The sequence below is a fragment of the Lutjanus erythropterus genome, chromosome 3, assembly GCF_056507025.1.
Source record: "Lutjanus erythropterus isolate fLutEry1 chromosome 3, fLutEry1.hap2, whole genome shotgun sequence".
Classification (NCBI taxonomy): domain Eukaryota; kingdom Metazoa; phylum Chordata; class Actinopteri; order Lutjaniformes; family Lutjanidae; genus Lutjanus; species Lutjanus erythropterus.
In genome coordinates, this window is record NC_139319.1 from 5,194,981 (window position 1) to 5,209,072 (window position 14,092).

Consider the following 14,092-nt stretch of genomic DNA (forward strand, 5'->3'; position numbering starts at 1 on the left):
TTTCATATGTTTATGGCCCCTGAAATGTTTGACCTTGACTTTACTGACCACCATCACCATAGTTTCCCTATTTTTGGGTCTCAAGTCTCAAGGTTGGCAAGCATGCCTTAGTATCTCATACAGGTGCATACGGTACCCTCTAGTGTCTGTACAGACAGTTTACCCAGAAAGCCTTTTTAACACATGGCTCACTAACAAGGACCACACCATATGTTCGGTATAAAAGGTAGTTTATTAGATGGTGACAGGATTTGCTGAAGATGGGAAGAGGGTCATGTGTGGAAGAATGGTAAGCAATGAAAAGAGGGATGTAGGGATCAAGAAGAGGGATGAGGGGTTTTAGGGATGAAGGGGTTGGGGAAAGGGGTAAAGGGGTTGAGGTATGAAGGTGTTGAGGAGAGGGATGAAGGGGGTCTGTTTGTCATCGAAGAATCTGAGAGGTTAGACTCATGATGGCGGCACATCTCGATGAGCATTGGTGCCCTGTGCCCCAAGGTTCCTGGCAGAGACCCAACTTGATGCAGGGAAGATGAGTGAACTTCCTGTGGGGAAAACCTGGGACCTTCTTGTCGAGGGACCACTGTGACGATCACTGAGCTGCATGCTGCCTGCAGAAAAAGAATGGGGTCTTGGGGTCAGGGGGAACATCAGAACTGAGACGAATGGGAGAGGGTTAGACGTCCTTATATAGGTATGCACCGGTGATCGGAGGACAGTGGTGCAGGTGACTAATGAGACGCAGGTGATTTAGGTTCGTAGGAGGCGCGGGTGGTTTCATTAGCAAGATAGAGCAGGTGATAGTTTGGGAGAGAGTGGTGTGGTCGTGTTCACAAATCTGGTCATAAAACTTTGGTTAGGTTTGGTTAGGGTTAGGCAACAAAACTTCTTGGGTAGGTTTTTGGAGAAGATCATCATCATCAAGTCAGTGACACATGCAATGTTATGAAGGACTTCAATTAATGTTGACTTTTGGTTTCCACATGGAAAATGTACCCGGGCCTCCTGGGTGACAGTCCTGTGTGACCCATCCATCAGCCCCACCTCCTCCATAGGCGGATTTTCTCGCTCTCTATTATACATAACGTGACACGGTTGACTTCTCTATTCGAGAGCCCAGTGCTAAACCTTGTGTGCCTGCGTGACACGTCGAGGGGCATGACAAAACGATGGTATTTGAGAACTTGGAAACGCGAATGAGCTGCAAGTCCTAAAGTTTCCCCAGAGCATTTTTAGGATTGGAAAACCCTCTGAAATGGCATTTACACCACAGCACACTAAAACCTCCCTGAGACCCAGACAGAATTTAATTTATGTAGACCGATAACTCCTGAAGGCAGGGTGACCTCTCTGTGATACATTACTGTCTTTAATGTAACCCCACAGATTTATTTTTTTCTTGGTCTCCTGCTTCCTGAGGTTCTTTGCCTCCTATTTCGATCTTGAATTTCACCAGCTCTCTCCCACCTAGACAGACCTGTGACGGTATTCACTCACTGATTCTCATGAATTCATCTGTTCCTACTTTTCTCTGTCCTTTTGCTTACTTGTTTCTTCACATCTTTCTTTCGTTCCTTCTCTTTTCTCTTTTTCTTCCTTGCTGTTCCCTGATGCTGCTGCACTGTGGAAATACATGAACTCTCAAACCAAAACAAAGTCCTTCCCCGTGGACAGGTTAACCGCTGCCATTCAGAACCAAATATCCCACTATTTTTCTAACTCTTCGCCATCTTTCTGCTCAAAGAAAAATCTCTTTACAGTAATACACTTTTGGACGTACTTTTACGATGGATGCCAAGTCAGTTAGCACAGAGCAGATCGAGCGGGCAGGAAGTCAGACAGAAAAGGCGGGGAGAATCCAGTTCATTTTCAAATTAAATAAAAGACCCCGTGCAGACTCACGATCATGAAGACGGACAGAAAAGAACCTGCTTATCCATGGTAGAACCGTGGTGCAGACGTGCCGTGCTTGGTGGGATCAACCCACATTGTGAGAACCTGGATTTGATTTCTCTTGCATTTTTATTCTTTTGTTCATCCCTCTTTCTGATGCCCTGTGTTGATGCTCTGATGCCAAGGACACTAATGAACTGTCAAACAAAGCTGAGGTTTCCTTTTTTTGGTTTCGTGCCAGAAACGCAGCTCAGCCAGGTTAACCACAGCCGTTCAAAATCTATACCTCACTAATCCATACTTCCACTTTCCATTTTGGCTCCCATCACTGCTGATGGAACATGGAGGAAGGGATACATGTATGTATGTGTGGAAGTACACATGTAGCACATGTAGTATGTTTTTTTGTTCACATGGTGAGGAAGTGAATCAATGAGTGATTAGTATCTTGTTGGGATATTGATTGGTGGTTTAAAAAAACCACACACACATGCACACACACACACACACACACACACACACACACACACACACACAGGCATGCACAATGAGGAAGACTCCCTGGGGGAAGGAGGTTGTCAAACTACAGGAGGTCGATGGTTTGTTTTTGCAATACACATGCAGCTATTCCCAGGTGTGTGTGTGTGTGTGTGTGTGTGTGTGTGTGTGTGTGTCATTGAGTTCACATGCTTTACAGTAGAATTAATGCTTGTATTGAGTTAAAGTGCATCCTGCTCTTTGAATAGCGTGTCGCCCCCTCCTCTCTCTCTCTCTCTCTCTCTCTCCCCTCTCCCCCTGCACTTTTCAATCTCTCTCGCTCATTTCTTCAAATTACTCTCTCCGTCTCCCTCGTGTCACATTCTCCACTCTGATTGCACCCATTTACACTGGAGAATAGATCTTTATTTATCTTTGCTTCCTAACTCTTTCTCGCGCTCTTCCCGTCCCCCTTCCCTCTGTCTCCATCGCTCTCTTTCGCGTTTCTCTTTTCTTGCTGTTTTTCATCATTTCCATCCTGTGCTGAGATTGAACGGGTGATGGAGAAAACAAAAACGAATGTCAGGCTCCTCACTGTCTCCTTTTCTCTCTCTTTCTCTCTCTCTCTCTCTCTTTTTTTTTTTTTTTTTTTTTTTTTACATTTTTCGATTTCCTGTCACTATTGTGAGGCTGAGAGGAGGATGAGAGAAGGGACGAGAAAAAGACAGGAAAGGAATGGAAAGAACAGGAAAGGAAAGAATTTAACAATAAAACAAAAAAGAGGTAATAAAAAGAGAAAGACATAGGAAGTAGATGGTTAGAGTAAGGAAGAATGGCAGAGAGGAAAGGGAATTAAAGGAAAGGCCTTCAACACAAATGGGGAGGAAAAGGAAAGATAAAGATCCTAAGGAATGAAAAGGATAAAAAAGAAATCAAAAAGAGCAGCGATTTATGGGAAGACAGAGAGGCACAAACACAAGACAGGAAAGTGGAAAAGAATATAAGGAGAGGGATTGTTTTTAAAAAATGTTACAAAAAAGAATGGGCTGTAGTCAACCAAAAAAAAAAAAAAATCTCTGTCCTCTTCAACCAATCCATTGATCACCGGGGGAAAACATCTGCTCGATATCTCTAGGTGAACTAAATCGGCCGCGGTGCACAGAGTGAACTCTACCTGCTGGCCTTAAAGGGTGCTCATCAAAGTTGTTGCCAAGCAAATGAATTCCTGCAGGTTAACGATTTCTTTTTCACTCGTGAGGACAAGCGGTTCTCAGCTCGACTCGTCACATACAGACGATTTGTCACAGGCCCTCGTGTCTGAAACTGAAGCACAAGATACCCTTTAGTGACTGTATCTGACGTGGCCAGAAGGGCTTTTAACACATGCTTAACTCTGCAGCACAACAAAGGACGGAGACGTGGATGAAAGGGTAACAAAAGGAAAGGATGGGAAAGGAAAACTTGCAGAGAAGAATTGAAAGAAAAACAGAAAAGGCGCACGGTTTGCTCTACTTGTGCAGTTACAGCCTGCGCTAAACTAAAACTCCTAATCTCACCAGAATGATACATTTCCTCCTGTAACATATCACCTTAACAGTTTATACTGCAGGAAATAAAAAAGAAAACAAAGCATCTGCTTGAGAAATTGCAGAGAGTTAGCAGATAAAGACTCGCAATTCATATCAGGCTGGTTTGGAGAAGACCGAACAATCAATATGAGTCTGAGGGGAAACCAGAGAGAGAAAGAAAAGTGTTAGAGTTTATTATTTAGGGTCAGTGATAGAGGCGCTCCTTCTCTTCTGTTCTGATTCTTATCTATTACAGATATTGTGTGTATGTAAGAGAAATATGCTGCATCAGTTTACATTCATTACATGCATTCAGTATTTCTTAATATATCTGTGTGTGTGTGTGTGTGTGTGTGTGTGTGTGTGTGTATTTGTATACTTTGGTGGTTACAGCTTTTGTATATTTTGAATTTTAAGGACGTTTATTATCAGAAGAAGATAGTGACATACACTGATCAGGCATAACATTATGGCCACCTGCCTAATATTGTGTTGGTCCCCCTTTTGCCCTGACCCGTCGAGGCATGGACTCCACTAGACCCCTGAAGGTGTGCTGTGGTATCTGGCACCAAGATGTTAGCAGCAGATCCTTTAAGTCCTGTAAGCTGCGAGGTGGGGCCTCCATGGATCGGACTTGTTTGTCCAGCACATCCCACAGATGCTCGATTGGATTGAGACCTGGGGAATTTGGAGGCCAAGTCAACGCCTCAAACTCATTGTTGTGCTCCTCAAACCATTCCTGAACCGTTTTTGCTTTGTGGCACAGCGCATTATCCTGCTGAAAGAGGCCACAGCCATCAGGGAATACCGTTTCCATGAAAGGGTGTACATGGTCTGCAACAAGAGCTGCAGTTTTGGAGATGCTCTGACCCAGTCATCTAGCCATCACAATTTGGCCCTTGTCAAACTCGCTCAAATCCTTACACTTGCTCATTTTTCCTGCTTCTAACACATCAACTATGAAAACAAAATGTTCACTTACTGCCTAATATATCCCACCCACTAACAGGTGCCATGATGAAGAGGTAATCAGTGTAATTTACATCACCTGTTAGTGGTCATAATGTTATGTCTGATCAGTGTATTATACTGTATATGTGGACTGAACAAAAAAAAAAACACTAACACCCACTTACACCTGCCCTTTGTCTTCAGTGGGAAAGGGTACAATCTGCATTTTCCAGGTTAAATGACTCTGCAGCAGTCACAAGTATTTTTCAGCTCTATCTGGACATGCTAACTTTCAGATGTTCGTTCAGCAATATCACACAGCAATATCGTACAGCGACTTAAAAATGATCAAAAACAAAAATTAATCATCCATATAGAAACAAGGGGCCAAGATATTACACCGCATGGTAAAACCATGCCATGTGCACCACATTACATGCTCTGTCATCTGAACAAGACGGCAACTGTGTACACAGAATTAATCGCAGCTCATCACACAATCACTCCTTCTGTTCTTCCCTGTCAAAATAAAAGCCCCAGACTGTGCCGCTGCTCTACCAGCTGCTCGATCAGTGCCATGCTGATGTGTTTGGTTGCTCTCAAAAGTTTTCGTTGTGGGTTTGTGGAAATGAATTTAAAAAATTATCCTGCATTCAGCCTTTTTTGGGATTATTGATCGTATATCATACAGTTCTTAAAATTATGGGACAAACATGGTAATTATCGTACATCTGGCAACATTGCCTCAGGCGGTAACGTGTGTGTCATCTCAGCCACAAATTCCTTCAATCTCTGTTCAAGCAGCGCTCGAGAATTGTTACAAATTAGGCAGCAGTTAGTTTGGAACCGAGACTGAATAAAGTTAAAACCATAACAGTGTCACAGCCTCCATGCTGCTTTCTTCTGTGCGTTAACCATGTTTTCTGGCACGCTTGTGGCTTTGAACTAAAACCAAAAGTGCAACTCATCTAATGGCAGTGGGATCAGACATGAAAACAAACACTTTGCCAGGAAAAAAAAAAGTTATTGGTAAAAAGTCTTTAGCTAAAAGTTAGGCCAGGCTTTTCAAATGCTGAAAAGATGGTCTAGACCAGTGGTGCCCAACCCTGTCCTGCATCAGGCTGTTGTCTGGCTTCTGCAGAGGCTTGATGATGAGCTGATCATTTGAATCAGGTATGTTGGAGCAGGGAAACATCTAAAACATGCAGGACAGGGTTGGGCACCACTGGTCTAGATGATCAGGTGGAGACGGGCTGGTATAAATACTGCAGGTGGTTAATGGGGGAATGAGGACCTGGTGAGTGTAGGTGGGAAAGTATGAGGGCGTCGGGTGGATGGATGGAGAAAATTGGTTGGGACCTCAATGTGATCTTAAGGGATGGTGTATAAATAGCACAGCACTTTTAAGCAATTTTTGTGCGTTAAGCCTGCACATTTTAAGTTTCTTGCATGTCATTTAACGCTGTTAACCCTGGCACATTTTATGAATTTTGGACTTAGTAACTCTAGTCAGGTGACCCTTGTGATCATGGTGTTCTTCATAGCAGCTAACATTATGAAACTGTTACAGTTTGGGTTGTTTTAAGCAACAATACCTTTTGGTTAGATTTAGGAAAAGATCTGTATGTTAGTTCTTTGAAAGACGATGCTGTTTAGCCAAATCTCACAGAAACACCGGAAGGAAGGATATGTTTTGTTAATGCAGTGCAATACTTTGTTGGAAGATTTTAAACACTTCAAAATCAGGGCTGAGAATTTAGTTTCAAAACAACACTTTTTTTTTTCTCTGTCTATGCGTACACCATGTATTGATATCTCGGCATGTGTTTTGTTGTCTCAGAGGGAAGTGCAGTTCTGGTTCGCTACAGGAGGAGCAGGATTCTGTCTGAGTCGGCGGCTGGCGGAGAAGATGGCTCCCTGGGCCAGGTATTTATGAACTGACTCACTGCACATGTGTGTGTGTGTGTGTGTGTGTGTATGTTGCCTTCTTAGGGACCAAATGTCCAGATGAGTCAGAGACTCCACAATAAAAACAAGTGCAGATTTTCCCTTCATCTCATTTCAAAGATGAAGCCTCCAACTATCGCACATTTCTTTAATGAACATTTTGGTGTTTTTCTTGTTAATCCATTAATTCATGAATCAGTTTAAAATGTACTATAACTTAACTTTTAAGAGACTTGCTTGAAATAGGTAATCCATCACAGTGAGCATTTTATTGTCCTCATATTACTTGTCAAAATAATATAATAGTTACTCAGAAAGAATTTTTTTGATGTGGATTGATAAAGTTTTATCTCATCTTATCTCAGCAATGCAGCTGAGAGATAAATGTTTTTAAAATATGTTGTTGATGTGTTAAGATCCTTGTCAAAAACTGTCAAAAACAGATTTGAGAGCCTGAAAATCAAACCAAAAGGGCAAAAAAAAGAAAGGAGAAGGGCACATAGATGTCCCACAATACATAATGTGATATCGATGGCCTCTTGCTGTTTGACTCTTTTGTCACAGTTTCCTGCACCAACATTTTGAAAACACTCTTTTTCTCCAACCGCATTAACCAGCAGGACAGCTTTGATGAAAAAATAAAGCTGACTAAATGTTCAAAGTGATGAATCACCAATCTAAAGTGAGTTTCGGGGACTCTGCAAGTTTGTATTTATACTGCTCTCAAAGAACTGAGACTAATGGCTTCCCAGGGCCAGAAGGTAGGGAATCAATCTAAAAATTTACGGTGTTCTTTGGAAAAGGTCAGCAGTAAAGAACATGCAGTAGATAGGTAATGGGCCAAAACATGCAAAATCACCAGTATTGTCTCTGTAGGATGAAAGTTTGGCAGTTTTACAGTTTTTCTTTTGGAAAAGTTCTCTCCTCAAAACTAGAAAAATAGCCTAATTCAAAATTCCAATCTGTGATCTGTGAATATGCGAAAAAAGCTTTAGTCGTCTGTAAATCTGCAGTAACTCATACGTGTGTGGGGTTTTTTCTGTGTATATTTTAGCGGCTCCCGGTTCGAGCAGACGTCGGCGACGATCCGTCTCCCCGACGACTGTACGGTGGGCTTCATCGTGGAGAGGAGGCTGGGCATCTCCATGGTCCACTGTCCTTTGTTCCACTCCCACCTGGAGAACCTGCTGCTCATCAGCCAGAGAAGCATACCACAACAGGTAGAGACACACACACACGCACACACACGCAGAGAAATCCCTGCAGATGCACTTCCTCTAACGGTTGTGTGTGTGTTTTGTCCACTGCAGGTGACTCTGAGCTATGGGATGTTTGAGAACAAGATGAACAGCATCGAGGTGAAAGGGAGCTTCTCTAAGGAGGAGGACCCCTCCAGGTTTGTCTGTCCCTCCACGAACTCCACCACTGTTGGTGTACACAGATATATGACTATAATACATGATTAAACATGATTAAACCCACTTCCTTGTGTGTGAGATGAGCACAGGCAATTCCCATGAATCATTAAACTGCTTCTAACCTGTAATGTGGATGTCATATATTTTCCTGAAGTTGCAAAAGGATGCAAACCCTGCTGTTACAAAGTTATAAAAATGAATATTGGGAGCGTTCTGATCCACTTATGGTAATGGGGACGATACTGACGTATTTCATTCATCAGATATTGGACTGACCAATCCACATAACCGATCTAGACTCCATAGTCTGATGTTTACATGAATTATAAATAGACTAAAATTTGGAGCACAAATGAATCCATTAATTTGCAATTAAACTGTTCTACAAAGTTATCAGTTGCCCCCGTGTTTATCACAGACTCCTCTGAGTTAGACATCCAGGCGGAGTTTTCGTTAGACCAGTGATTCACAAACTTTTTAACAACAAACTATCGCGACCCAGTTCACAACGGGCCTCATGAATAAATCTTAGGAAGAGTTAATTTGTCCATTTTTGAACATTCATGACTATTTTACTGCCACTGTATCTTATCTCAACATGTGTTATTTATATAGGCATCATCATCATCATCATCATCATATCCTTTAGGCTGAGTTAATGAGCCATCTCACTGTTTTTATTTCCTTTCATCAGACAAACAAATATAGGACATTTTATCCTCCTTCAAATTAAGGGCATTTAGGCAGAAAAAACAAGCTCTTGTTTTTTTCCTGTCATCAGTAATATAATAATCACATTTAAATGCTCTTAAAAAGGCGAACCGCAGATATAAATATTAAATTTGCAGAATTTCTTCTATAGTCTTTTAAAATGTCCTGTGACCCACCTGTGCTAGATCATGCACCTGATTAGGGATTAATAATTTTCCCAAAAATTAGACATTTTCTATCCTGGGAAAAGAAGCCAATTTTTAAAGGCATAACTTCAGCTAAGCCCTGCTCATTTTCAAGCAAGCAACCTGACCTTTTCTGTGTATTATTTTGATCATTATTAAGGCAAAAGAACACAATTTATGTCCATCAACATTAGAATTAATATAAGCTTCGCATCCAGCTTGAACTTTTTCGTCATATCTGCTGCTCCACTGTGACTGCCAGAATTCTGAAATGCCAAATTTATTGTCCGTCATTTGTCTTCTGAGATTAACAACCTCATGAACGTGATACATTACAAATCTTCATTATCTGAACTAATGAAATTCATTAAAGCAAGTCTTTTGGTGTATTCTCCGGCTGCTCTGCTGGTGTGAGCCGAGGCTGCGAGCCTGAGTTACCTGCAACAGGAAAATTCGGTGAGCCAACCGTATTAACTATGGTATTGGAGCAATCTCAAGAGGTCAGCCTGCAACAGGTGTTCCCGTACTACCTACAATAGAGGCGCAGACTGGGAGCATAATAAATATGCAACATATAGTAATAAGCCTGGGTACAATACTTGACTGACAAGACCGAAGTCGAAATAAAAACTTAAAACCCGTGATCAAGAAATCAATATTAAAGATAATGCATACTATCATGCATTATGCATATTATTAAAGAAAATATTTAAGATTAATTTACGAGTGCAGTGCTTGAATAGTTCATCTTGCTTGTTCACTATGAGCTATGCTTTTAGAAATCCACAGCACTCATCTTTGCAGCTCAGCTGATCCGAGCTGAAGACCTGACACCTCTGTAGCTCCAGCTCATCTTGTTCTCTCTGTTCTCTTGTTCATCTTGAGATAAAAGCAATTTGATGTAACACAACGGAACAACAGATGTGTTTGTCTTTCCCGGTCCCCGCCATCACCAGCTGCAAGAACATATCACCACAAGCGCTTCTAACTCTGTCGCACAGAGTTACGTTCAACATCGCTGCAGCCTTAAAAGAACAGGCTAAGATTTTCATCATGGTTAGACATGTTTTTTCTCATATCTTTTTTTTCTTTGTTTACCTTGGTATATTTGACAGCATCATGGAGAAAGAATAAAAATCTTGTCATATGAAAATACAATCAATCATAAATGATGAGAGAAGATAAAAGTTGTGTGGACAGTGTGGGACACAGTCAGAGCTTTGAGTCAGCGCACTAACACCAAGCTGATGACATGATTTCATGGTGCAGCAGTTTCCGAGGGAGAAGATGTTAGATATGTGCCGTCCCATAGCATGAAAAGTGGCTTCTGAAACTGTGAGCAAAGGTTTCCCATCCATTTGCCTCTTAAACTTTTACATACAATCACTTAAAGGAGTTATATGTATTAGTATTACTTGAAAACATTCAAAAATAAGAAATTATCAGCATAATGAGAAGTTAGCATGCTAACCAGCTAGCCCCAGCCTGTCCTGCCTCAGAGTCTGCTATGTTCCACAAGCTTTCCGAGCTTTTTTACTCAAATAAATCAACAAAATAACTCACAAAATGTCACGAAAAGGACTTTTCTTACAGCTTGATTCCACCAGGAATAGCTGTGTCGTGTTAAAGCTGTGCACGTCCGCACGGATGTGCATCCCAGAAGCGGCTCTCCGCTTCAAATACGTGCAAAGTCGGTGCAAGTCAACATAATCAGACAGGCAAAACACTGTGCAGCCGTGAGGAGGACTGATCAAAACCATGGTGCAGACATGCCAAGACCATTAGAATCGATGGGTCACACCAATTTTTCTTAATAAACAAAAAATACTTAATTCCTAAATCAAGTTCCTCTCTTTTGGCTCTGGTTCTGGCGCCCCTCTCTGCACTGCTACCTGCTGGCATTCCTCGTCGGGTCCCCCACACCCCAGGCCACTATTAGCTGCAGGATAACTGAGCTAACTGGCTATGGTTAGCAGCAGTTAGTAGTTACTCTGATGATATGCAGCCGCCTATTTGTTTGGAGGACAAGTTCGACATGTGGCCAAAATCTTGCAGTTCTTACATATTGCTCTTTTAATGTCACAAAAGGAGAGTCGGTGTGAACTGAAAAAATAAAGAATGAAGAAAAATGAAAGGATTTTTGGAGTGTTTTGAAATGTTACACAGTGACACAATAATGGGAGATATGCCAAATGTTTCTCACTTAAAAAAAAAACAAAACACATCTCACAATGTGAAGTCCTTTAAAACTGAACCAAAACTGTCTGAAACAGTATCTGCAAGAAGTGTCGCCCAAACATCCAATATAATAAAAGCACACTCTCAAGGCCAAAGATGCAGACTTAAGTTAAATCCTTGAAAAACTTCCAGGATCCGTACAAAATACTAATCATTTGTTGTTTGGCCCCTGACCCGCTTTCCACCAATTTTCATTTAAAAACTTTTAACAAGTTTGTGAGATTCCAGACAACCAAACCAGAGCGAAAACATAGTCTCCTTGCCGGAGGTAAAAAAAGAAAAAAATCATAAAGAAGCATAAACATTGTGGTATTATGATGTTACTGTATGACATCTTCATTAGACGCCTCTGCCCGGCTATTTTTAGCTTCTTAAGCTTTCTCTTTTTTTTGTAGTAGTAGCAGATCATCTGTATCAGTGTCGCAGTCTCTACTGGCTGCTGATAGAGGACAATACAAAGTCACAGATAACTTAATGTCCTCTTTAACACACACCGCAAACTGACAGAGCCCACAGTTCACTGTACATACTACACAATATATAGCCTTAAAGCACAGCAGAGCTATTCTCTCCCATGTAATTTAGCTGGAGTTTTTGTTGTCAAGGCTACTGAGAGTCTGATTCACGTAGTTTCATCTTTATATATCAGTTGGTCACTGCAGACTTTGACCTGTAGTTACAGCAGCATATGTTTATACATGTTTTATACATTTATACCAATTTACACTGTGCTGCACTGCGAGGCTGGAGATTTAATTAACTGGCTGTCTTCTCTCAATACAACAGTGACGTGCTTCAATTAAAGGATTGACGCAAAAAAGATCTCAACACATTATTTCTGTTGAACAAACCAATTTATTTTTGGTCATATTCATTGGGATTCATATGAGCCATTCTAACATTGTCATATCTACAGTATGTTTGTGAAAAATCCAAAATATATGCTGTAGGTAGACATATAGCAAGGTCAAGTTAGCAATAACAAATATATAACACCTGAGTAGACTTTAAAAATAAAGGCACAAAAGCTACTTAGTCAGCTTTATGAAAATATCATGGTTTGGGTTTTAATATGCTCTCCCATTTTAACTTTTTTAAAAAACTTTAACTAATATTTTTTCTCTATTTTTACAACAATACTTTATGTAAATCCTTTACAATAAAAAGTAAAGTGTGCTGTGAAAATATTTTGATTAAAAGTCAATAAAATGCAACCAGTTTTGGTTGAGAAAATCAACGTGCCACAGGGCTTACCTTGCAAGTTTTTAAATATTTGCTCTGTCCATCCTAGTTATCGCAGGCCAATCAAAATGACTGACCATTCAGAATGACTGACCATTTAAAGGATGTACATAGCAACAACGCAGTAACACATTTGGTGATTGGCTGCTAATATTTAAAGAGCCCTAAAACTTTATTTGTCCTATTGTACCTGATGTCCCAAATTACCTGACTCCATGTTGATTATTGGTTGCACAGAAGATACAGACAGCAGTCTCTCGGGTGAAAGTCCTGTGTTTACTGACCCATCCGTCCACCCTGCTTCCTACACATGTGAACTTTTTCCCTTTTCATACCAGGTCAGCTGACTTTGACGGAAAATCAAAGTGTAACGCTGGAGGGATGCCTCTGGAATAGATACCAGAGGGTCTACAGAGTCATAGTTTGAAGCACAGGGGCACTGACCAAGCTTCTGTATTTCACACGTTGGGTATTTCAGTTCAAACTGTATTACAGACTCAAGCTCCAGATGAAAAACGACATGTCATAAGTTAAGTTTGGACTAAAGAATTCCAAACAGTGAAGTTCTGATTCATCTACTCTGTCTTCTACAGGTTCAAGACTGTCCACTGCATCCTGTATCCTTTCACCAGCTGGTGTCCTTGAACGCCTCATAAAAGACTGCAACTTACAAACGCACACGCGGGACGAGGCTGCTGATCCTGCCGGACGGAGTGCTTTTCCTGGGTGGTGCATTTAATTTGACGGATCAATTTGTGATGCGGCTTCCAGAACCGGAGAATCAGAGAAGCTTTGGACACTAGAGGACAGTAAAGATCCCAAGACCGCTCACTGTTAGTTCACCTCCCAAACCTGCTGACAAGAGTCATCAGATGGACACTTGTGGACTCACAAATTAGGACATTAACAGGATCTTTTCTCCTCTTCATCTCCGTCTTACAAACAGACTGTTACATGAATAAAATGGGACTTTATGTGTTTTTACTACTGAATCTTTTTGTATGTTTGGATGATTTTATCTGTGGCAGCGAAGCACTTAAGACAAAGCAGCACTTATGCTTTTCACTGTTGTAATCATGAAATTGTACATTTCTACAATTTATACAAGTTTTGTTTACATTGATTTGATTAAAGGGATAGTTCATTCAAAAATGAAAATCCAGACATTATCTACTCACCCTCATGCCGAATGAAGCTCAGGTTTAATTTTTTAGTCCACAAAACACTGCTGGAGTTTCACAGGAAAACAGCGTTGTGGAATCCCATAATGTGCCTCCATACTGCTCATCTGGTGTAATCCAAGTCTCCTAAAGCCCCAACATGCCGTTCACTTGCATGCGCACACTGTCACAGCACAAACACTCAGTTCAGAGTGTGTGCACATGCTGGTGAATGTTGCACCAAGCTAAAGATCCGCAGTAAAGATTTAGGCTAAAAATGTGGTGTAAATTATGTCTTTCAAGTC

The 14,092-nt window shown here is 41.1% G+C and overlaps 1 protein-coding gene across 1 annotated transcript in view; it reads left to right on the forward strand.

The window, feature by feature from the left end:
- Nucleotides 1-13,827, forward strand: part of mfng (MFNG O-fucosylpeptide 3-beta-N-acetylglucosaminyltransferase) — a 34,827-nt gene extending 21,000 nt beyond the window's left edge. Inside the window, exons 5-8 of the mRNA XM_084714781.1 lie at nucleotides 6,727-6,812; nucleotides 7,888-8,053; nucleotides 8,144-8,229; nucleotides 13,221-13,827. Of these exons, the coding sequence (XP_084570907.1) occupies nucleotides 6,727-6,812; nucleotides 7,888-8,053; nucleotides 8,144-8,229; nucleotides 13,221-13,272 (390 nt within the window). The 3' untranslated portion in view covers nucleotides 13,273-13,827. The remainder of the gene's footprint in view (nucleotides 1-6,726; nucleotides 6,813-7,887; nucleotides 8,054-8,143; nucleotides 8,230-13,220) is intronic.
- Nucleotides 13,828-14,092: the final 265 nt, after the last annotated feature.